General features: G+C 43.0%; 2 protein-coding genes and 1 long non-coding RNA gene across 9 annotated transcripts; 1 reads left to right on the plus strand and 2 right to left on the minus strand.

Annotated features, from left to right (window-relative positions):
* Positions 1–1,982: 1,982 nt before the first annotated feature.
* On the plus strand, positions 1,983–5,401 carry LOC110751554 (uncharacterized). Of its 5 annotated transcripts, XR_002525870.2 has the most exons (4): positions 2,724–4,409; positions 4,531–4,654; positions 4,760–4,823; positions 4,945–5,401. It is a non-coding gene; the product is annotated as an uncharacterized LOC110751554 (long non-coding RNA). The 5 variants fall into 5 exon arrangements; XR_015836971.1 differs by having other exon boundaries at positions 2,706–4,409; positions 4,531–5,020; positions 5,145–5,401; XR_015836973.1 differs by having other exon boundaries at positions 2,740–4,409; positions 4,760–5,401.
* A 603-nt stretch (positions 5,402–6,004) lies between these two features.
* Positions 6,005–8,323, minus strand: LOC148292975 (arginine biosynthesis bifunctional protein ArgJ, chloroplastic-like). 3 transcript variants are annotated; one of them, XM_088255992.1, is made up of 6 exons: positions 8,077–8,323; positions 7,874–7,962; positions 7,413–7,531; positions 7,149–7,218; positions 6,884–6,964; positions 6,005–6,731 (listed from the first exon to the last, which is right to left on the minus strand). In XM_088255992.1, exons 3-6 carry the CDS (start codon positions 7,493–7,495, stop codon positions 6,672–6,674), a joined length of 294 nt encoding a protein of 97 aa, XP_088112118.1. In that variant the 5' UTR covers positions 7,496–7,531; positions 7,874–7,962; positions 8,077–8,323; the 3' UTR covers positions 6,005–6,671. The 3 variants fall into 3 exon arrangements, 2 of the variants coding, with proteins under 2 accessions (XP_088112118.1, XP_088112117.1); XR_015837094.1 differs by lacking the exon at positions 7,874–7,962 and having other exon boundaries at positions 6,818–6,964; positions 8,077–8,321; XM_088255991.1 differs by lacking the exon at positions 7,874–7,962.
* A 7,519-nt stretch (positions 8,324–15,842) lies between these two features.
* Positions 15,843–20,053, minus strand: LOC148292976 (uncharacterized). Its single transcript, XM_088244533.1, has 4 exons — positions 19,760–20,053; positions 17,451–18,227; positions 16,953–17,384; positions 15,843–16,250 (listed from the first exon to the last, which is right to left on the minus strand). Exons 1-4 carry the CDS (start codon positions 20,051–20,053, stop codon positions 15,843–15,845), a joined length of 1,911 nt encoding a protein of 636 aa, XP_088100659.1.
* Positions 20,054–22,634: the final 2,581 nt, after the last annotated feature.

The raw sequence follows: 22,634 nt of genomic DNA on the forward strand, positions 1-22,634 counted from the left end.
CACAATTTACTTTTGACATGTGAGAGCAATATCCTGTGGGTGCATATGATGCCCCTTGAAAATTACAGCATTTCGATTCTTCCATAACCTCCATATCCCAAACGCCAACCATTGCAAAATATCCTAATCATTGTCCTCCTTTTTATATTTTTGAAGAAGGAGTTGCCAGCATGATAGAAAATCCCCTCCTTCGAGCAACCTTGTATCTAACTACAAAGGGCTAGTGAACCAGAATACCCTTGTGAACTCGCAGTGGAAGGAAATGGGTATATAACAATTGAGGTCGTGAGCCCTATGAGTACAGTCAATTCAGATTGTGGGCAGTCGGCTCGGTTGAGGCCATTAGTAGTTGTAATTGAAATTGGAGGGTTGTTTTAGGATGATATCATGCTATGAAGGATTATTAAATGTTTATGAGTTACCATGCAATCTCTTTTATTTCTTTTAAAAAAAAGTATATTATATTATGTTTAGTTGTGTAGAGTTGGGAATGGCTTCTTAATCTGATTTTGGCGTGAAAAAGAAATTCATTAAATATCTAATTATATGTCTATATTTAATATATACTCAGTGGCTTGAAATTGATGAATTATGGATACTAGTTCACAATATTGTGTGGTACATATTTAAAGGTAGTTGAGAACAGTTTTGAAAGATGATGCATGGTTAAATTCAATCAAGGAACGTTGGGATTGATTTCGTTTTAAAATGGGATTTGTGTGCGAGGATTTGCATTCTCAGGTTGATTATAATCTTCCTGGGTCCTGCGAGGGGATTTGACGAATATGCGTTCTCAGGCTGACTACATGTCCCCCGAGTTCTGCGAGGATGTGTGTTCCTGGGCTGACCATATGTTTCTCAAGTTCTGCGAGGTTATAACATACATGGTACTTGGAATTGACGGAATATTATGTGAAATTGACGAAATATTTGTAGGATTGACAGTTTATAAATGGGGGTACGCAAGGGTGGAGAGTAACTGAGTTTTGTAGAGCTAAGAGGGATTTGGTACAAATTTTGCATGTATCGATGTTGAAATAAATATTTTAAAAAAATTGACTGTTAATATAAATATTGCGTAACTAACAAAATATCAGAAAAACAAGGTTTGAGTCTTTCAAGCACACTAAATGTACTATTTTTTATTAGGTGGTGGCTGGCTGGAAGCTGGATACGATGGCTGACCGGGAGGTGCTGGCTGGCGATGTGTGGCGTCGGTGGTAGCTGGGTGGTGACAACAGCCTGGCGATGGGCAGTGAGCAGTGGCGGCTTGTTGGAAGGGGATTGCCGGAGGTACATGTGGCATAGTAGTGTGCTCGACTTAGAAGGAGTGGCATTTTGTGTAATTTTTATGTTTTTTAATTATATTATTGTAAAATTAAGTACTACTTTTTGGTCTTTGGCCTTATTGTAATTAGGTGCAATTGTATTCCTATCTTCCAAATTAGTAAATTATATAGTATCTTAAAATGAAAGCTCCCTAGATTAAAACTTTGCTCAGTGTCTAAATTCATCATACGACAAACGATGAAGTAGGAAACTGGTAAACCAAGCTCTTCGTGGTTCAGTGTTGTAGTTTGATAACTGAAATCATTTTGTCTTCTAGCCCTATGTAAAGATGTCATTTTTCCAAAAATTAATTAAATCGGAGAGTAATTGAACAATTGACAATGAAGGATTTGTAGACGCTCCTCAACTATTACTTGTTTTTCCAGAGAGAGAGAGAGAGAGAGTACTTTTGCTACGGTTTCTAAGTTACCTCAATGTTATCTTTATATAGTCTTGTAATCTTGTGCCATCTTTGGTATATAATTTAAGGGAATTATTCTTTTTCATAAATAGGGAGATTGGATAAATCAAGTAGATTTAATTAAAATAAGATCCTTGATTTATGGAGATATTCCCATTTTAAATCATACTAATTGGCCAATTAAATGGAGATTACTTGGCACAATTACTTGACCTATGGCATATTCCAATATCCACATGGCTTCATTTGAGTGGTTCTTGAAAATTCATGTTCCCACAAATGCACCACAGCTTCTACATGGCTCGTGTAGGGCATGTAGGAAATGTGAAATACTTGATGGGCTCTTTAATTCCTAATTGCAGACGGGCTCCTTCTGAAGGTAGGATTTGATTCCCTCTTGAAGTTGGGCTCCTTGTAAAGAAAGGCTTCTAGGATTCCTTCTTGGCCAAGACTTCCCAAAGGTTATAAAAACCCTAGATCCTCTCCTTATTTTTGTATCTTGCTATTTTATCCCTTCTGTTGTGTCGAATTCAGCTGCGCCAAAATTGATTTAGCTGCATCCTCAACTTGTGATAGTCGCAAGTGCACAAGCCGTTGGGTAGTATAGCATGTGTAAGTGCGAGGTCAATCCCACGAGGATTGATGATAGATTGATTCAATTTGATTCCTTGCACAAAACTTAAATGGAAACAAAGTTTAATGATGATTGTGAAGAGTACACTAGGGAACAATCCAATTCTAAGTCTCAACCAATCAAGTTAACAAGTTCAATTCAAGTAAAAAGATTGATTCTCTCTAATGTATAATTTAGCCATGGTGTCTGGTCTAAACCTTGCATTCCCAAATTAGGTCCTTGTTGTCGAACCTAAATTAAGCTTTAGAAATCCATTCACTACTACAATTATGTTAAACTACGACACACAATAGACAACCCTTTATATAAAAATTGTCGTGGTTTTTTAAAAGACGACGAATGTTATAATACTGTCGTGGTAAGGTACCTAATACACCCAGAGTTGGGTTGATTTTTAAAATAACGACGATACCTTATTAGGACCATCGTGTTTTTAGGAGGCGCTAAACAAAAATTTCACTTTCAGTTCATGAGCCCGGAGCTTTTTACAAAACCCTCTCTCTCTCAAAATCTCAATTTCTCTCCCCTCCTTTCAGAAAACCTGTTCTCTCTCAACTCTCTCTCACATCTATGAAGCACATCTCCCTCGCGCCTTCCACCGAACTCGCCGATATCACCATCTCTGTCGCGCCGTTCAGGTCACCGAGATCCAAGATGGCCATCTCCATTGCGCGGTTCAGTCCACCGAGCTCACCGCGTTCGCCATCTCCCTCGCGCTGCCCATGGCAGCTACCCTTCCTCGTCGCGACCATTTTTAAGCCCCTAACTGGATTCCCATATTCCATTTTACGAGCTTTAGATTAGATCTTCTTACTCATAAACCAAAAAGGTACGAAGCTAATTTTCTAGGGTTAGCTTAGGGTTCTTCTGGTTTGACTTCGATTTTTATTTTTTCTTGTTTAATATTCTAATTTTGTAATTGTAAGTAAGTTCTTATTTTCAATGCAACTTATATCTTTATGATTTGATCATCTTAGTTTTTGTTGTTATTGGTGGGTGTGGTAAATATTCATTCTTTATGTGAATCGAGTCTCTGTTTTGTACTACCAAGTTGGTTAATTAGATTGAATTGGGCCATTAGCCTTTTGATGGGTATTCATATTTCAAGTGATGAAATTTCAAATTCAATTTCAGTTCTTTCTTTTATCATTTTGGTTATAATCTAGCTTTTTTTGGGGTAATTTGTTAGAGTCATTGTTATTAGTGATCTTGTATTGGAATTCTGGATATGGGTTGTTTCAGTTTTCTCGTTTACTTGGATTTGGTAGCTTCTTGGTCAGGTGTTTTGATCTGCTAAGAGAAATCAGTTCTCCCTATTGATATGTGTTTGTGCTTTTTTATGGCGTTGACCATTAAAAGTTTCTGCCGCCTTGGGATGCAGATTGGTAGCTTTTAATGGAAGTATTGGCTTGGATTATTTGGTTCTCGATGTATGAGTAATAACGTCTTATCATGTTCATTAATATTGGTTTGATATGCATGCTAACAATTCATTAGATATTCATTAATATTGGTTTGATATGCATGCTAACGATTCATTAGATATCAGATTTTCTAATAGAAAGGGGGTTTCTATGAGAAATGGGGTTGTGTTTCATATAAATGTTTTGTTTGTAAGCTTCTAGTTTAGTTTTTTCATGGTTATCAACTAATTGTCTATGAAATTGGTTTATGCATGTCACTTACTTCCCTTTTCTATTTTTGGGTTAAGATGTTTTCTTTCAAAATTCTTAGGTTTGGTTTTTTGTTTATTGCCTACTTGTTTACTTTTGGCTCATTTTTCAATCCTTGGTGCCTTCTCAATTTATGGGAGGAATGATGCTGGCCTAGCTTCTGGTGTTACATTAGTTGTTTCTTTGATTGTTTTGAACCTCCCTTGTCCATTACTGGATGCAGTTTCGAGTGTCACCTTAAGAGTACTGATTCTTATTGGAAGGACTGGAGTGTTTTCTATTTCAAGCACATGGCTATGGGGACTTCATCTGCATTTATGCATAAAGCCCCCAGGATTTGACTACAATTTTGGTAATAGCTATCTTTGAGTGGTTGCTTATTTCTATGCTATTCGTTGATGCCATATTCTCCTATATTACAAAGTTCGCTTATTACTGTGGATTGCCAACACCCTACCTGACTCTTTTGACAGCAACATCAACATGGGTTTTACTCCAAGTCTACCAATTCAACTTCCTCACTCTGATTTAATACGTGGGCATGTTTATTGTTGCTTCGTTTTTCCTTTCAGGAAACTTGCTCAGGCTTCTTGGCAAGTAAGTGAGCTAAGCTCCCCTGCTTTCTAAAATTCACTGTTCTTATTCTTTTCTAGTACTTGTGTTGTGTAACGATTTTTGCATTTTAATTTGCTTTATTTTCAGAGAGCCTCCAGACTTGTCAAGAGTAGGAATTCTAGTTTGTATAATTTGGGTGGTTTTGCATCATGTATAAATCCTTGGACCCTTTTCAACTCCTGTTTATTATGCTTAGACTTATTCCATTGATAAATTCTCTTTAACCTCTAATTATATATGTCAATCTCATTACTGAAAATCAATTGTGTCAGTGGTACACTTGTGATCAAATGTTCAAAGGGTATCAAAATTCAGAGGTTCATTGGACCATGCACATCTTTGGAGAAGGTAGACAATTTGGTCATTTAGAACTTGCTTTTATCTACATTAATGTCAGTGATTAGAATTAATGAAATACATTTGGTAAGATTTGTGTTTGTGGAGTTTGATGTTAATTTTGCAAGTCTTGTAGAAGGGACCTGTTTTTGCTGATATTGCTACAGGGAACGGGAATATAACAACTTGGAAAATGTACAAGAAGGCAGAGCTAACTCATACACCGAAGAATAAATTGATGAAGTTCATATTAAATTAGTAGAATTTGTGAACCACATGTAGCTCCTTTATTTCTAATTATAGGTAGGAAGTATGTAATAGAGTAAAGATTGATTGACTATGTAATGATTATTGAATCTTCAAGTTATATTAAAGAAATAAATTTTCAGTGTATTTTTTCGTTAATAAAGCATTATAATTGGTTTTCTATTTGAAATCATTGTATAGAATTATAGGAAACAAAAAGCTAAAATGTAATAGACTGGGAACTTATTAGACAATGAATTTAGGGAGCTTTAGTAATATACCCAAAATAGGGGCTGAAATTATAAAAAAACCCCACATGGAATGCACTTTAGAAACATACCCAAAAACTATTTAATACATAAGAAATGAGTGTTGAAATTCCTATAAATTACATCTCTACCATTGATTAACTTAAAACAAGCCCAACACAAAAAAACTCAAAAAACACCCAAAACAAGCCCAGCCCAATTTTTTTTTAAAAAACCCAAACTTAAAAAAAAGAAATACGAAAATCAAGGAGCTGTCCTTACGACCCTTCTCCACCGAACCTCTGTACACTGTTAATACCATGTCATAGAAGTACATTGTTAATACCATTTCATAGAAGTACACTATTAATACCATGTCATAGAAGTACACTATTAATACCATGGCATAGAAGTACATTGTTAATACCATTTCATAGAAGTACATTGTTAATATCATTTCATACAAATTTTTTTAAAAATACCCAGCAAGACATCCGATATCTTTTGCAGAAACCATCTCCAATTATCCATAGTTTCACCACATACAATTGCAAAGGCAAAAGGAAATACCTCTACGAACACTGTTAATACTATGTCATAGAAGTATACTGTTAATACTATGTCATAGAAGTATACTGTTAATACTATGTCATAGAAGATGTCGTGAGTACTAAATTCTCCACAAGCTCTGATTACAACCCAGTGAAACAACATCCAAACTTACACAACTACAGAGAGAAATCTTATGAGAATGATAACTAGCAAATGGTACACAAAGAGATCTAATTGGAAAAAAGTGGGCAACTTTCCATACCAACTTCCATAGTGGAACAACGGCACTGAGGAGGTCTAAGCTTACGCAAGCAGATTGTGGTGAACTTGTTTGCACGAAAACCACTCCTTTGTACTTGTCCTGTGGCAATTGTAAGGATAGTGGCTCTCATGATCAAAATCTCCATCAGTACCGAAATCAGCGCGTAACCCAGGATTAGCACAAGATCAATTTTTAGCCATGAAATCAGCTAAAAAGAAAAGGCCATGAAACTGAATATGAGCTTGCATTCAATTATAAGAGCTGCTTGATCCAATTTTCTGTCAACCATACAAGCCAAACCCAGTATATACATAATCACTCTTAAGTAAATTTTCTTTTCTTTCCTTTTTCTGAGCTAAGAAGTTCCTTCTCTCTTCAGAATGTAGTTCACTGCCTCTTCTACGGTATCCACAACCTACAGTAGGAACAAAAGGGTATGCAAAAAGTTTAATGCAAATGCAATCAAATGGAAATTATAACCATTGCATCAGTTGTTATTACCTGTCCATGTAATCATATTAGTTAATAACTAGTCAAACATCAAGCGAGAAACACTAGAAGACATACTCCAAGCATGGTAGCCATATTGGGGTGGATCATCCCGGAACCTTTTGCCATTCCCCCAATTCTTATATCTGTCCCTCCAACCTGAAAAATTCACCAGTTTTTTTTAAGGACCAGCCTGGTTTCTATTTTACTGCCTACAGGTTTCAAAAATAAAAACATGATATTGCCAAAGTTTTGTACAGCTAATAAGCAATTAACATAATCCAAAAGTAGCAGATATTGCATTCACTACAGATATAAATACAGGAAACAAGATCTTGCACACCAGAGACTGAATTGCCACACTCTTGCTAACGAGGTCGGTTGTTGTGATTGCCACTGCTGCAGCATCTGCCCTGCAGACCAAGCCAAAATGACTTCTCATGAAGATGATTTAAAAATTTTAAGCCCCAAGGTTTCACAGAAAAAGAAAAACACGAACTGAAATTCAATGCTGAAAATAAACACAACTAGAACAGTTCAAATTAAAAAAAGTAGGGTTAAAAAACTAAAAACAAGAAGCCAAGTGTATAGTTAATGGAGAACTTACTCATATTTTAACTTCCCTTCCTGTGCTAGGTCAAGGAGGGAATCTATCAAAACTCTACACTCTTTTGCCTTCTCTGTACTCATCCAATTCTGCAACTAGAATCCCCTCAAGTAAAGATCCTGCAAACATAGATATTTGAGACAAGATGACAGACCATAAAAATATCACCAACAGATAAATGTCAGTGGAACTAATCAGAAATTTCTCTACTAACAGAAACTGGTGGACAAAAAACTGTGTTGCTTTAAGACAAAAGAAATCCTAAATCCTATTTCTTCATCTCCGCCACCAGATGAAGAGCTAACCTAATCTAGGTCTTAAAACGCCTAAAAGGATTTCTGAAACTATACAAACTTTGAATTTCTAGTCAAATAGACCTCCTAGGCAACAGTACCCGAGCCGACAAAAGAATCAAAATTCCGGTTTGAGATCAAACCGCAGATAGCCATTTTGCTCTGTACCTTTTGATTGAAGCTAAAGCTTAAACAATCAACTGCAGCTCAACAAGCTCTCACACCATTTCAGAATACAGAGTCCAGCAACCAAAGAGCTGAATGCAAGGGAGGGAGTGAAACGACAGCATTTTCACGCTCTCAAAAGCTAAAATTGATTCCAAATAACTATACTATCAGCAAGAGCATGAGGAGAGGATCGAAATCCATACCTGGATCTGCGACAACAGTCGCTGGAACCACCAAAAAAGGTGTCGGAAAACTTGAAACCCTCGAAGGTTCCTAGAGCTCGCGACGGCGAAAGGAGGCTGGGCTCAAGCGTGGTTCGCCGACCTCCTCTAGTCATTTTCCGACCAGTCACGCGTCTAGCCATGGCTAGAGCACCAAGATCGCTGGCCAAAACTGGCCAACCTGGTTTCTGTGAAGGGAGAGAGATGAGAGAGAGTCCCAGAATTTTTCGAAAAAACTAATTTAATACTAAAAGGATAATAAAGGTATTTCATTTAACTAATTAAACTAAAAAATTGTAACAGCTGTCAATTTTGGGTTTTTTTTGGGTGTGTTTATATACATTGAATGATGTAGGGTTTCTTTATAGAAACATGTCTAGAAATGGGTATTTCACTAATTTACTAATGAATTTAAAGAAAATAAACGATGGTTTTATTGTAAAAACTGTCGTCTTTATATACAATCAATGATGTTTTTAACAAAATATGGTCATCTTTTAACAAACAACTGTCTTCAAAATTATAAATAACAAGGGCATTTAAAACTCGTCGTCATTACATCTAACAGATGACAGTTCTTTCAAAAAAAGGGTCGTCTTTACATCTAATAGATGACAGTTCTTTCAAAAAAAGGGTCATCTTTACAAATAATAAACAACAGTTTTGAGTAAAAGCGTCGTCTTTACAAATAATAGACAACGGGGATTTACTGTCATGGTTTTATGCATCAAAAGATGTCGATCACACTACTACAAAATAGTTAAACGACGACACAAAATAGACGACGTTGCATCTATAAACCGTCGTCATGTTTTAAAAGACGATAGTTTTATAAAACCGTTGTTGTATATTACCTTACACACTGCTAAAATGGGTTTGATTTTAAAATCATGACGCTTGTCAATTAACAAGCGTCGTCTTTCAAAATGCACTAAACGAAAAGAGGCACTTAAGTGAATTCACGATCTTAAATTTTTCAGATTTCTCCCCATCGCTCGAAAAAATCTCTCCCCTTTTGAAACCCTCAACAACTCTCTGGATCTCCCTCAACCCTCTTAAACACTCCCTCTCACCTCTGAAGCACTCATCTCTATAATGTTCATTGTCGTCGTCACCAAGCTTGCTGGCATAGGAGTCGGAGTTTGCGATTTAATGTTTTAGGCCACTTAAGCCCCTTGGATGCCGTCGACACTGAGCTCGCTGGCATAGGAGGTCACAATCTCTTCCTCTTCTTCTTCTCTCTAGCTATGGTTTATTGTATGCATCAATTTAGGGTTCTTCAATTTGAACTAGTTTTTATCAATTAATTTTGGGGGGTTAGGGTTTTCGATGTCTAATTTTTGGTTTAATAGTTCGTGTCCAATGTGATTAGTATCAGATCTAGAAACAGTGAAAATAAGAATGGAGCCCTCTGATTTTTGGTTTAATAATTCGTGCCAAATGGCTCACTCGACGCTCGAGAAAGAGTTGAAGCACTCTGACTCTGCTTTCGGTTCTGACAACTCAAAGGTATGAGGACGAAATAATTTTTGGGTTTTTCCCCTCTTTTGGCTTCTAATCGAATTGTTTTGATGATGGTTCTGATTTGGGGTTCTCTTTCTGCAGAGCTGGGTCATTTTCGGTACGTTGTGCCCAGCTAGGAGTGGCTGTGGCTGTGGGCTAGGCTCGAGCCGTGGAAGTCCAAACGCCCACTCGCCACCGGCCACTTCGGATCTGCTGCATGCGGCTGTAGGGGAAGTAGCGAAGATGCGCATCGACCAGATCATAGGCCTCTTGGGACCTCCAAGAAAGCCCTCCCCACCAGTTCCCGCCGCCCCTCTGAGCAGCAACCTCAACAAATTTTTTTTTTTTCAGTTTTCAAGCAAAACCCAACAAGCAAAATTAGTTTTCTTCTTCATTGGAGTTAGTTGGTCACATCATTAATATTTTCTGGGTATGGGTTGCTGTGATGTTGAAGCTTATTTAATGGGTTGCTCTTTTTTTGTTTTTTCAGATCTAGGTATTGTTCTAAGTTTTCGAAGGCATTTATATGGTCTCAGTTGTGAATTTATTTTGGTGGGCTCATTTATAATTTTCTGTCCTTGTGTTTTACAGGTTGCTCGACAGTTCTTGTCCCAGCTAGAGTTGTGCAGGCACTGAAGCTAATGTTCTGCCCTTCTTCTTTTCACTGTTTCTAGCAATCTTTACTTTTACCAAGTTGATTTTTAATGTGTGTAGCTAATTATATTTATATATCTTAATTTGGTTTTAATAGAATTTTTAATGCAGGTTGCTCAAGTGCTTCTCACACTGCCATATTCATTTTCCCAACTGGTTTTGCTATATGGGATTCTATTTCAGCTTTGTTATAGGTTGGTGGGAAGCTGGACTGCTTATCTCATCAGTCTGCTATATGTTGAGTACAGAACTAGAAGGGAAAGAGAAAAGGTTGATTTTAGGAACCATGTAATTTAGTATACTCCATTATTTCGGAAGTATGTATGTGATAGGAACAAAGATTGATTAACTATGAAATAATATTGAATCTTCAAGTTTTATGAAATAAACAAATTTTGAGTGTATGTATTCATTAATAAAATAATATAGTTGGAATTCTAGTTAAAATTGTTGTAGACGACAGATTTACAATACAACAGTCGTCTTCATAGCTAATCAATGGCAATTTTAGGCATTAATTCAAATTCAAACATAATGGGAACTTCTTAGATGATGGTTTTAATGTAAATCCTGTCATCTATGCGTATAATCAATGACTGTTTTTAACACAATACCGCCATCTTTGAGTACAATTAACGACGCTTTTTAATAAAATACTGACATCATTATCCTTAAATGACGACGGTTTTAACAAAGCACTGTCGTTGTTATCCATAAATAACGACGATTTTTTTGAAATAACTGTCGTCTTAACATCTAATAGACGATAGTTTTGAGTAAAAGTGTCATCTTTAGAAATAATAGACGACGGAGATTTACCGTCGTGATTTTATGCATCAAAAGATGTCGGTCGATTTCACGACGGTTGAAAAACTGGATACACGACGGTGGATTACCGTAGTCTGTTGCGATTTTTGTAGTAGTGTCAATTTAACGACGGTTGAAAAACCGGATACACGACGGTGGATTACCGTCGTCTATTACGATTTTTGTAATAGTGATTAAGCATAGGATAACGTTTTAAATAACCAAGCATGTATCTAATCTCTGTTGTCAAATGTCCATACATACTCTTTCTATTCATAGTTCAATTCGAATTAAGGCATATGGTGTCTACTCTTAATATTCCAACCAAGATAGCTAATATACAAGTTTAAATGGTGATCAAACATTCAAACAAGCATATCAACTGATAAGGATAATGAATAAGAACAAGAACTAAAATTGAGACTTGGAAACCAATCAAACTTCAAAAACTTAAAATCATCATGTTCATAACAATAACAGAAAATATCGAGTTGTTTATTGAATAGAAAGACAAAGTAAATCTAAGGAAATAAAAGAAGAAAATAAAAGGCAAAGGGAGGAGAAGAAGATAGGGACAACATGTTAGAGATGGAAAAGCTTCATCTCCATGGCTGGCAGGAGGCCAAAGCCTCCCAGCTGTTGCCTTCTCTCTTCTCTCCCTTTGTGACTCTCAACTCTCCCTCTCTTTTTGTACAATGTGATGGAATATGAATGAAAGATGAATGAATGCTCTTGCTCCTTGAAGACTCTCTATTTATAGGCATAGGGGTTAGGTGAATCAGATTTTACATTTGAGTTCACCAACCTCACCTACTTCACCTAAGACATAATTGCATTTAAAATTAGTTCACCAACAACACCCACGTCATCTTCTTTATTTCTTGTGGCTGCTATAAAACTCCATTTGAATAATCTCAACTAACTTCCCCACCATCAGAAATCACGTCATGCTTAGGTCAGAATGACCAAGAAATATTTAGCTCATCCTTAGGTCAACATGACTAACAACTTCATGGGCTCATGGATTAGGCTTCCCTTAAGCAAATGATGACTTTGAGCCCTCCATCTTGAAGTTCAGAATGTTAACTTTCTAACCATTTGTCATTTGGGCCAATCCAAGCTCGGAGGAAGATGTTAAGGCCAAAATAAATTGCTAACTCATTTGGCAGCGCAGACAAAATTTCTCTTGAGCATGGTACCTTGTTTGGTGGGCTGAGGACTCCATATAACTCCAATTAGGCTCGATTTTGGATATGTTGTAGTAGAGACCCATGGGACCAACTGTACTCAAGAATGTCTCCTCATTTGAGCTGTGTAGATCCCTAAAATAAAGCCTGTAAGGTGACATACGAAACTGGACTGACAAGGAATTGTAGCCCAAATTGGGGTTGTCTTTAACCTCTTGTTCCATTCATCCAAATCAGGCCTTAACATGCTTGAATTGCATGAATTATGCTCTCTTGCTCTATTGACCTATAAAACACACGAAGTGAGGTAAATGACTCAGAATTCTAAGAAACTAAGCAAAAGGACTAAGTAAATAGGGCATGTGTATATATGAAATTATGAGCTTAACACCTTCTTTCTGACTTGCTGCAAAGACTGCAAAGAGAAGGATTTGGAGGAGTCGATTTTTTCTTTCGCCGCAAGCTTGGGTTTTCCCTTGTGGTTTAATTTTTGACTAGTGATTTTGACTGTCTTCTTCCTTTTTGTAATTGCTCAGCTTCCATGTCATCTAATAAAGGAAGTCGATCATCTGGCTCACAAGTTCCTTTGTATTTGTGGGGTGGCTCCCATGTTCACAAAAAGTTTCATTGCCAAATTGTATCGTGTCGTTGACGAGACACAATTGAAAAAGTGGCGGTCCCAATTATCTGCAGCCTTCCTTGCCGACGTGCATGTGAAGTTGGCGAAGCCTTCGTTTGATGATGTAGATCTAACGGACCCGAACGATTTGTATGAGAGAATAATCACGTTCCGCACGTTCCACTTTTCCTTGAGATTCAAGTTTCCCATGTCAAAGTTTTTCAAGGAAGTGTTTCATGCTATGGGGTGCGCTCCCTGCTAGTGTACTCCGAACGTCCATCGTGATGTAATATGCTTTGACAACTTGAGTCACTTCTTCAAGTTGGGGTTCAATTTACAAAAAGAAGATGCTCGATAGACTTAGCTCTAGTGACAATGCTTGGAGTATAGATGTACTAGAGATTAGTGGAAGATGAGAGGGTGATGTGAATGATGGCCCTCGGGTTCCCACTAAGTTTTGCCACGGTATGTTCCTGTAACATCCCGAACCTAAATTAAGTATTCGTTAAATTTAATAAATTTAATAAATTATGAAATTACAATTTTTGCCCCCCGGGATATGGTCATTTTGGTCACTTTTAATCTGGTAGGATTTTGTTGGTTGTGCAAATCTCACGGCCTGGAGCTTCGGGCTGAGGGGATGTGCGTTAACACGTGGCTTCCTTCTTTTGGATGCGGTGCGGTTGTGCGCGGGCGTGCCAGCACGGTCTACTGTGCGTCGAGATGGTGATGTGGATGAAAATGGTTAAGTGGTGCGCCTGTTTGGGTTCGACTCCTAATCAAATGATTGTGGCCGAGAGAGGAACTGATCTCGGCCGTCAGGTTCACGGCCTGAGCTACAAGGCCGTTTAATGGTGGTGTTGATGGTGGATTTTGGGCGTTGCTCCGGCGCATTGCTCAGGGAGCGACGGTCGTATGATATATGGGATGAATGAAAGAGTAACAGAGATGATGCTCCGGCGCCTTGAAAATCAAGGGTCGTATGATATATTGATGAACAGATTTTCCTTACAAACTAACACTACTCCTAGGAAAGCAAGTAAACATATTGAAAGTGCATTATAGGAAAATATAATTTGCTCCGTGGGAGGCTTTGGTTTGGTGTTTGAACCCTTTGAATGTAGCTTGAACTTGGTATTTATAGGAGAAGTGCTTGGAGGAGTAATCGAGGCTGAAAATCTGCATGGTGGAGCCTGATCAGAGCAAGTGGGTAGTCCAAATCGACATTTGGGATCGTGAAGCATGGTGGTGTGACCCCATGAATCCTGGTAAATCTCGGCCGCCGCCCTGATCGTGGGTTCTGCGCCTCTGGCCGTGGGGACGCATTTAATGCCCTTGTTTGGTGGTTGGCGATCTGACCCCAATTTGTAAGAATGTTTGTGAGCATGTTGGCGCCTAACCACTATGATTTCTGTCACCAAATCCTGACTTTAGTCACTTCCCTTCTTCCCTCGTGCATTAAATGCCCTTTTGCGGCTAGTGGATTTGCTAGTCAGAGGCGTTACTTCATTAAATGAAGCGTGGGATCCTGCTGCCATGTGACGATTTGACTCTTAATATCTTCGGCTGTGTCCCCTTCGTCCCTCGGCCTCGGCCTGTCGATACCGCGTTTGCAAGGCCGAGATGACTATGCCTTCGCAACTTTTCCTTTGTTTTGAGGAAGGTAATTGGATTGCGAATAGGTGCTGAGGCCGAGGGGGAAGACCCCTTTGGTCAGTGTACGACCGTGATTTATCAGGCACAAACATTACCCCCACATCCCCGGATTCTTCGGTCTCGGCATGGGCAGAGGCCGAATGGATTTCAGGGGATGGACCCTTTGCATTCCTCCTGAAGTGATTGACAACTAGTGCATTAAATGCGCAGGACAGTCGGCGCATTTAATGCCCAAGCGCATTTAATGCCGAAGCACGTCGTGCAGGTCATCATTGCCCAGGCTTACGCGAGGCGTCGCTTCGCCTCATCAAATGAAACGACGGCCTCTGGGCTTCTGACACGTCATCGCGCTTTCGATTTGTGCGAGCCATCATTTTACCTCGCCAACCGAAACGCCGGCCCCCAGGTTTCAGACACACCCTCGCGTGCCCCGAGTGTGTTGTCAGGCCGTTTCGTCTTTCGAGAATCACACCTCCTGTTTTGAATTCCAGTGCTAGTATAAAAACCCTGCCTTCCTTCATTTTTCTTTCACGCCTCCTGTTCTGAAGCTCTCCTCTTGCTTAGTGATTCCTGGACCTCGTTCCTCCTTTAATCCTTCTCCCCTTCATTTTAACCTGCTCTAGTGGCCCCCATTGTAGCCCTTCCAAAAATCGGGGAGCCATATCCGCTGAACCTCGCGACTTGGCCGTTTGGCCATAATTAGATGGCTCTTCCTCCCCTGCTGTCCACCGACTGTCTTTCGCCTTGGAAAGTCGACGTGAGCTAGAACCAAAATGTGGCTGAGATTCCTTCCTAGCCCTGGAGGAAGATGACCTTCCTCCCTATGAGGCCGAGGAGAAATTGCAATGCGATTGACGAAGATGGGAGGGTCTAGTACGATGATTACAACGTGGCTGTGGCCGTGTTCATTCGGCTGGGCACCCGGGTTGCACCCATGTCCAGAGTGACGCCCCTTCCCCTGGCCGGAATGACGGCCCCGGGTTCGCCTGGTCGTGCTTGTGTCTAGAGTGCCGCCCCTTCCCTTGGCCGGAATGGCGGCCCTGGGTTCACCTGGTCATACCCATGTCCTGAGTGCCGCCCCTAGTCTCAGGAAGAAACATCTGCCTGTCCAGCGAGGGGACCACGAAGCTGATGTTCGTAGATTTAGGATGCAATCTTTTCTTATGTATATCTATATGTTGTAATCGGCCATGACCTGGCCGCTCCTTTGTGAACGTGACCCCTTTTTAAATAAATGAAGTATGATTCCTCTTTCCTTCTGTCTGAAAGCATGCCTAGTCTTTTTATCTTCGTTGTGTTGTTTACTTCCAGTTGTAAGAACCTCATAATCCATTCTCGGCCGTCTCCCATAATGACGGGGTATACTTCTTTAAATACTGGCCGTTTATTGGTAGGTTGTGCCATTCTCCATCCCTATCCCTTAATTGGAATGCGCCTCGGCCCAGGATTCGTTTGATAACAAACGGCCCCTCCCAGTTAGGTGAGAATTTGCTGAACCGAGGGTCCTTAGTCCCAATAGGAAGCACGGCTCGCCATACCAAGTCGCCTTCGGCGGAAGTCTTTTGCTTGACCTTTCTATTATAGGCCCTTGCCGCGATTTGCTTCTGTGCCTGCATTAGGTTATAAGCATCGAGTCTGGACTGCTCCAAGTCTTCTGACTCCTGAGCCATAACTTGTGGATAGTCCTTCCTTTCTTCACCAGGTTGCTCGGTCACACGGAGAGACCGAACCTTTAACTCCATTGGAACGATGGCGTCATGACCGTAGGTTAAGGCATAAGGAGACGTGCCCGTGGCCGATCGTTTTGTGACTCGGTAAGCCTAAAGGGCTTCAGGGAGTAAGTCGTGCCATGCCCTTGGTTTTTCTTCAATCATTTTCTCAAGGATGCCCTTGATTACCTTGTTGCTCGCCTCGGCCTATCCGTTAGACTGAGGGTAGTAAGGTGTTGAGTGAACCAATTTGATCCCTATTTTTTTGGTGTACTCCCGGGTTTCGGCCGATGCGAAAACTGGGCCGTTGTCGGCCGTGATAGTTTCAGGTATACCGAACCTGTGGACGATGTGTTTCTCGAAGAATTTGACCACCTGTGCACTAGAAATTGACCGATAGGACTCCGCCTCAACCCATTTAGTAAAATAGTCGGTTGCCACCAAAATCCATGCATGTTGGTTGGACGCGGCCGGATAGATTTTGCCGATGATATCCACGGCCCAACCCCTGAACGGCCATGGTTTGGTAACTGGGTGGAGGGCTTCGGCCGGTACCCTTTGTATGAGGCCGTATATCTGGTATTTGATACACCCCTTTGCATACTCTATGCAATCTTTTAAAATGGTCGGCCAGTAATAGCCGTGCCTTCGAACCAACCACCTCATCTTGACGCCAGACTGGTGAGCGCCGCAAATCCCCTCGTGGGATTCGGTCATGATAACCTTGATGTCTCCGGCGCTGGGACATAGGAGCAATAAGCCGTCCGATCCCTTTCGATACAGCTCGTTTTGATAAATCAAATAACACCAAGCTTGGAAATGCGTGGTCCTCTCATGGCTACCGGAGGGGTCACGCAGATACTTTACTATGGGGTAGCGCCAATCGGCCTCGGCCGTGTTGACTTCGTCGATGACCTTGGCCGATGATACTTGCGTTGTCATTCCTCGTTCAGCCAAAGCTGGCAAGGTACGCCTCTCGACTCTTATCACACGATCGTGGTCATCGTCCGGAATATTCACGCCTGACGCTACCTGGGCCATCTCATTGGCCTCATGATTTTCGTCACGCGGTACATAGACAAAGGAAATCCTAGAAAATTCGTCGGCCGCATTGAGGGCCGTTACATAATACATAGTTAAATTCTCGCTCGTGCACTGGTATTCCCCGGTCAATTGGTTAATCACCAGCTGAGAATCACCGTAGACCAAGACACGGGTTGCCTTCATTTCTCTCAGAATTTCGAGACCGATGATGAGTGCCTCGTATTCGGCCTGATTGTTGGTGCATTTGAAATCGAGCTGGAACGCAAATTGCCACCTTTGTCCTTGAGGGGATTCGATCACGACTCCGGCTCCGGACCTGGCCTCGGTACTGGAGCCGTCGAAGTACATGGTCCAGTAGTTCTTTTCCATGCGGGCCATGCCGATCTCGACCCCCAACTCCTCTTCCTGCCCCTGAGCCGGGTGGTGAGCCAAGAAATCGGCCAATGCCTGACCTTTGACCGATTTTTGAGCCACATATTGGAAGGTGAATTCGGACAGCGCCATCGTCCACTTCCCGATTCGGCCGTGTATGATCGGCCGAGTGAGCATATATTTGATGAGATCGGTCTTGGAGATGATCTGAACGATCGAGGGGAGCATATAATGGCGCAACTTGGTAGCCGCAAAATAAAGCGCTAAGCATAGTTTCTCGATCGGCGAATAGTTTAGTTCAGCCATGTTAAGGGTACGGCTCAGGTAGTGCACTGCTTGCTCGCGTTCTGACTCGTTGTTTTGAGCGGGCAGACAGCCGATAGAGCTCTCCGAAGCCGAAATGTAAAGTCTCAAGGGTATCCCTCTTTTCGGCGGCATAAGGACCGGTGGTTGAGATAAATATTTCTTGATATCGGCGAGGCTGCTTGATGTTCTGCTCCCCATACGAACCATTCCGTGTCTTTCAGTTTGAGCAGAGGGGTCAACGGCTGGATTTTCCTTGCCAAATTGGATATGAACTGCCTGAAAAAGTTGACCTTACCGAGGAAGGACTGGAGCTCCTTCTTGGTCCTTGGCGGAGGGGCCACAATAATGGCCGTAGCTGTATTTTTATCTACCTCGATTCCTTGTTGGTGAACCAAGAAACTGAGAAAATTCCCGGCGGTGACGCCGAAAGCGCATTTCTTTGGGTTCATCTTTAGGCCGTGCGCTCTCATTTGGTTGAAAGTCTGTAGGAGATGTCCTACGTGGTTGGCTTTGGATGGGGACTTTACAACCACGTCGTCGATGTAGACTTCAACGGTCTGGCCTATAAGGTCGTGGAAAATAAGGTTCATAGCTCGCTGGTATGTCGCGCCGGCATTCTTTAGGCCGAACGGCATGACCACCCACTCATAGGTTCCGATTGCACCCGGGCATCGGAACGCCGTTTTGTGGATATCTTCCTCGGCTATGAAAATTTGGTTGTAACCAGCATGGCCGTCCATGAAAGACAGGAGTTCGTGCTTTGCGGCTCCGTCTACCAGGAGGTCTGACATAGGCATGGGGTACTCGTCCTTTGGGGTTGCAAGATTCAGATTTATGTAATCGGTGCAAACCCTCAAAGCCCCAGTCTTCTTCAAAACTGGTACGATGTTGGCCAACCACTCAACGTATCGGGCCGTTCGGATGAAGCCGGCTTTAAGGAGCCGTTCAATTTCTTCCTTGACTTTAAGTTGCACTTCGGTCGAGAACCGCCTCGGCGACTGTTGGAAAGGCCTAAACCCTTCCTTGATTTTTAATTTGTGCTCAACCAAACTTCTCGGCAACCCAGGCATCTCATGGTAATCCCAGGCAAAACAATCCTTATATTCATGGAGCAGGCCGATAATCTCGGTCGCTAACTCAGGGTCCAAAAGCTGGCTTACAAAAAGAGGCCGTGGCTCGGCCTTCGACCCTACATTTATTTCTAATAAAGGGTCCTGGACCTCGGGGTAGTCATCCTCCATCTTGGGGGGCGCCATTTCTAGGTCGTCAAAAGTCAAAGCGTCCGTCTCGTCTGATTCGTGGAGGAATTCGATCAGGTTGATTGGTGAGTTTGGCCGCAAGGATTCCTCCACCCAATGTTTCAGCAGTCTTTCCAGCAGGTCGGTCACGGCCGCTGCTCCTTCTTCTTTAGTGGCTTTGGCTGTCATCTAAAGGCTGGTGAGGTCGATCAATACTTCGCGTGCCGAATCCTGTCGGACATTCTCGGCGCCTAACTCCAGTACTTTCTGGGCCGTTGTCCTGGTTGGTCGGCCTCTTGCATCGTGGCCGGTGAGGACAACCCATCCAACGTCGTCGTCGTAAATCCGTGCTTGCACGGCGTTGGTTTCGAAGGGCTTTTCGTCTGCCGGGTGTATGGACACCCTCTGGCCGTCCCAAAAGAAAAGCAGTTGGAAGAGGGAGGACGGTATGCACCCAGATTGGTGGATCCAGTCACGACCGAGTAATATATTGTAGTCCACACTGGATTCGACTACGTAGATGGCCGCGACCCTTGTTTGGTCGGCCACGGTGATTTTTAACGGCAATACCCCTATGATTTTAGATTTATCGCCGACAAAACTGCTCATGACCACGTCGCTGGGGATGAGGTCTTCTTTTGATTTATCCAGTTTCCTCATCAGGGAATAGGGAAGGATGTTGACCGTGGCCCCGCAGTCAACGAAGACCTTGGACACGGGCACACCCTCTACATGAGCCGAGATGTACAACGGCTTGAGATGTCGGTATTTGTTCGGCTCGTCTCTGGGTATTACCTTGTTAAAAGCCACGGCCAACAATTCTTCCTTTGTCTTTGGCCTATGATCTAGCTGCTCCTCGGCCATGTCATTATCCAAGCCGTTAGTCTACCCTCTTAGGGCTGAGAACTCAGACGGTAGTACCAGGACCATGTTCATGCTGGCCTCCCTCGGCTCCTGCTGGTCTCCCTTACCAGCTTCCTACTCGGCCTCATAGCCGTTCCTGGCGAGGGTTTTCTCCTCAACCATCCCGAGGATCCCGTCGTATTCTTCATCGGATATTCCCAAGGTGGGGTCGTCTTCGGCCTCATGCCCAAAGAAAGGGTCGCCGGGGCCCTCGATCACAGGCCTCGCAGTCCCGGGGATATCGTCTATGGACGCTTCGATCTTGGGGGGGTCCGAGCTCTCGACCTCCTCTTCGAGGGCTAGTCTAGCCTCGGCCAACGTATCCCTAGCTATTAAGTAGTCATCCAGACGGCCTACCCAGGCCCTTTCCTCGGTCGTCAGACCAAAGATAGTGTCGGCCGGAGTCACAGTGAAGTACTGGCGGAGATATTCTAAGTCGCCCTTGCTAAACGGGGCCTTAGCCTCCAATCCTGCTAGGCCGGGCTGGTAACCTGGCATCCCTCTCGCTCTGGCTTCCCTGTTCACTTGGTACACGGCCTTAATGGCGGAGTCGGATCTGTTGGTAATGAGGAGCCCCTTCGCCTTCGCGTTTTTGATGGCCAACTCTACGATTTCACGGTTCTTAGGGATCATGCCGTACAGGTCGGTGGCCGAATAGTCTTTATGGAATTCCATGAGAAAGGACAAACCGTTGGCCGAGAAAGGGGGATCCTTTCCGTGGTAGACGTCGATGATGCCATCGTCTGATTTCTCCAGGAGCACGGCCTTTGGCTGGACCGAAATGGCTGCCGTTCTACGAGGGTTCTCGCCCTGCCTAGGGCGCCACGTCCTTGGAGGCCTGATGCTGGCCGTCCTTGTCGTAGAGGGGACAATTGGTACAGATGGTGGCTCGTCTGTAGTCGCTATTTTCTTCTAGCACTTGGAGCTCTCGTCCTGGGTCGTCTATATCATGGCATGCTGGACCTGTCTCTGCATCCTTCTCAGCTGGGTTTTTGTCAATGGTTCGGCCCTACCCCCAGGTCGTGCATGGTACCAACGGTCGTCCCGCATGACCGGCGGTTTGAAAGTTTTTACTGGCCTAGGGGCGGCCTCGTCTTCGTAGCCCACCGAGATACTGGGGGTTTGTGCCCCCAATCGGTCGAAAATAGCCCTGCTGGAATGCCGACGATCATTCTGACCGTCGAATTTCTTCATGATCGGTTGAGATGGCTCGGTGGCCTTCCTCTTGTTCTCCTGTAGCCTGGGCTGACCGACCTCACACCTGCATCGCTCACAAAGCACTGGCTCTGATTCTGCCGACGGTTCTTTTTCCTTCGCCGGCCGACGAATTTCCCTATATTCAGCTCAGAGTTGGGCGTCGACCATGTTGACGACAGGTGGAGGGAATGGCTTAGAGTCAACCTGCATGGCCGCCTTCTCTAGGAACTGGTGCTTCTTTTCGTCTATCAACTTCTGGATGACGTCTTGCAGGACAACGCAGTTGTTGGTGTTGTGAGACCAAGAACTGTGGTATTTGCAAAACGTCTTCCCTTTGAGCTCGTCGGGCTTCAGAATTTTATGGCCGAATGACAACTTGACCTTTTTTTCGGCCAATAGCAGGTCAAAGATAGCTTCGGCCCTCGTCAAGTCAAAAGTGTAGGCCTTCGTTTCCCGAGTTGCAAACTTGGCGTCGGGAATTTTTGTACGGCTATTGTCGGCCTTGATAAGTCCTTTGCAGACGAACGGTTTGTCTATGCTGACTTCGGCTGAACTCATCTCGACTTCGTCGCTCTCGGCCTCCGCGGATCCGTCTGCTTCGGCGTAGCTGACAATGGGATTCCTGTAGTAAGTCCCTTTTGAAGCCATCTTCTTCTGTATCTCTTCCCTCAACAAGGATGCGTACCTATCTACCTTGTTGATCAAGTCATGCATGTCCCGGAATTCGATCCCCTAGAATTTCTTCCGGTACTCAAATTCCAAACCCTCTTCAGCCATCTTGACAAATTCCCTCTCAGGTAGGTTGGTGCGGCACCAGTTCCTGCATGTTTTGAATCGCTGCAGGTAATCGCGAGGCGATTCGTCTGACGCCTGGCTCATCCTTGCCAACCCGGCGACAATTATTTCTCGGTTGGTCTGATAGAAATGCTGGTGGAATATCTTTTCCATATCAGACCAATCCCTTACCGAATTCGGCGGAAGGTTTATGAACCATGAGAACGCCATGCCGGTCAGAGAGTGAACAAATAAACGGAGCTTCTGGGCGTCCGAATCGGCCTCTCCACACTGGGCCGTGAAGCGGCCTATGTGTTCGATGGAGGAGGTCTGTCCATCCCCGAAAAACAGCATGAATTCTGGCAATCGATAGTTCCGGGGAAGATGGGTCCGGTCAATTTCTGGCGGGTACGGCCTCGTATATCTTGGTGCTTCCGGCCGCCTCTGAGCCAGGCCGTCCTCGATCATTCGCCGGACATCTTCGAATCGGAGCCCCTGGGGAGGGGCCTCTTGCTGGGCTGCACCTGGCCACGGGCCCTATTGCGTTTCGTTCTGTGGCCTTATCTGCTGG

The sequence above is a fragment of the Prunus avium genome, chromosome 7, assembly GCF_965620075.1.
Source record: "Prunus avium chromosome 7, drPruAviu1.hap1.1, whole genome shotgun sequence".
Classification (NCBI taxonomy): domain Eukaryota; kingdom Viridiplantae; phylum Streptophyta; class Magnoliopsida; order Rosales; family Rosaceae; genus Prunus; species Prunus avium.

Bases quoted from the DNA above. Each gene is read 5' to 3' on its own strand.
- LOC148292976 (XM_088244533.1), bottom strand. From the start codon at position 20,053: ATGGCCGAGGAGCAGCTAGATCATAGGCCAAAGACAAAGGAAGAATTG. The intron at 18,228-19,759 runs GTATTGCCGTTA...CAACTTTTTCAG, and splicing joins ATAAATCTAAAATCATAGGG to GCAGTTCATATCCAATTTGG. The intron at 16,251-16,952 runs GTTATCATGACC...ATGGAGTTAAAG, and splicing joins CCAGCGCCGGAGACATCAAG to GTTCGGTCTCTCCGTGTGAC.
- LOC148292975 (XM_088255991.1), bottom strand. From the start codon at position 7,495: ATGAGTACAGAGAAGGCAAAAGAGTGTAGAGTTTTGATAGATTCCCTC. The intron at 7,219-7,412 runs GTAAGTTCTCCA...CTTGGTCTGCAG, and splicing joins GAAGGGAAGTTAAAATATGA to GGCAGATGCTGCAGCAGTGG. The intron at 6,732-6,883 runs GTATGTCTTCTA...TTCCTACTGTAG, and splicing joins ATATGGCTACCATGCTTGGA to GTTGTGGATACCGTAGAAGA.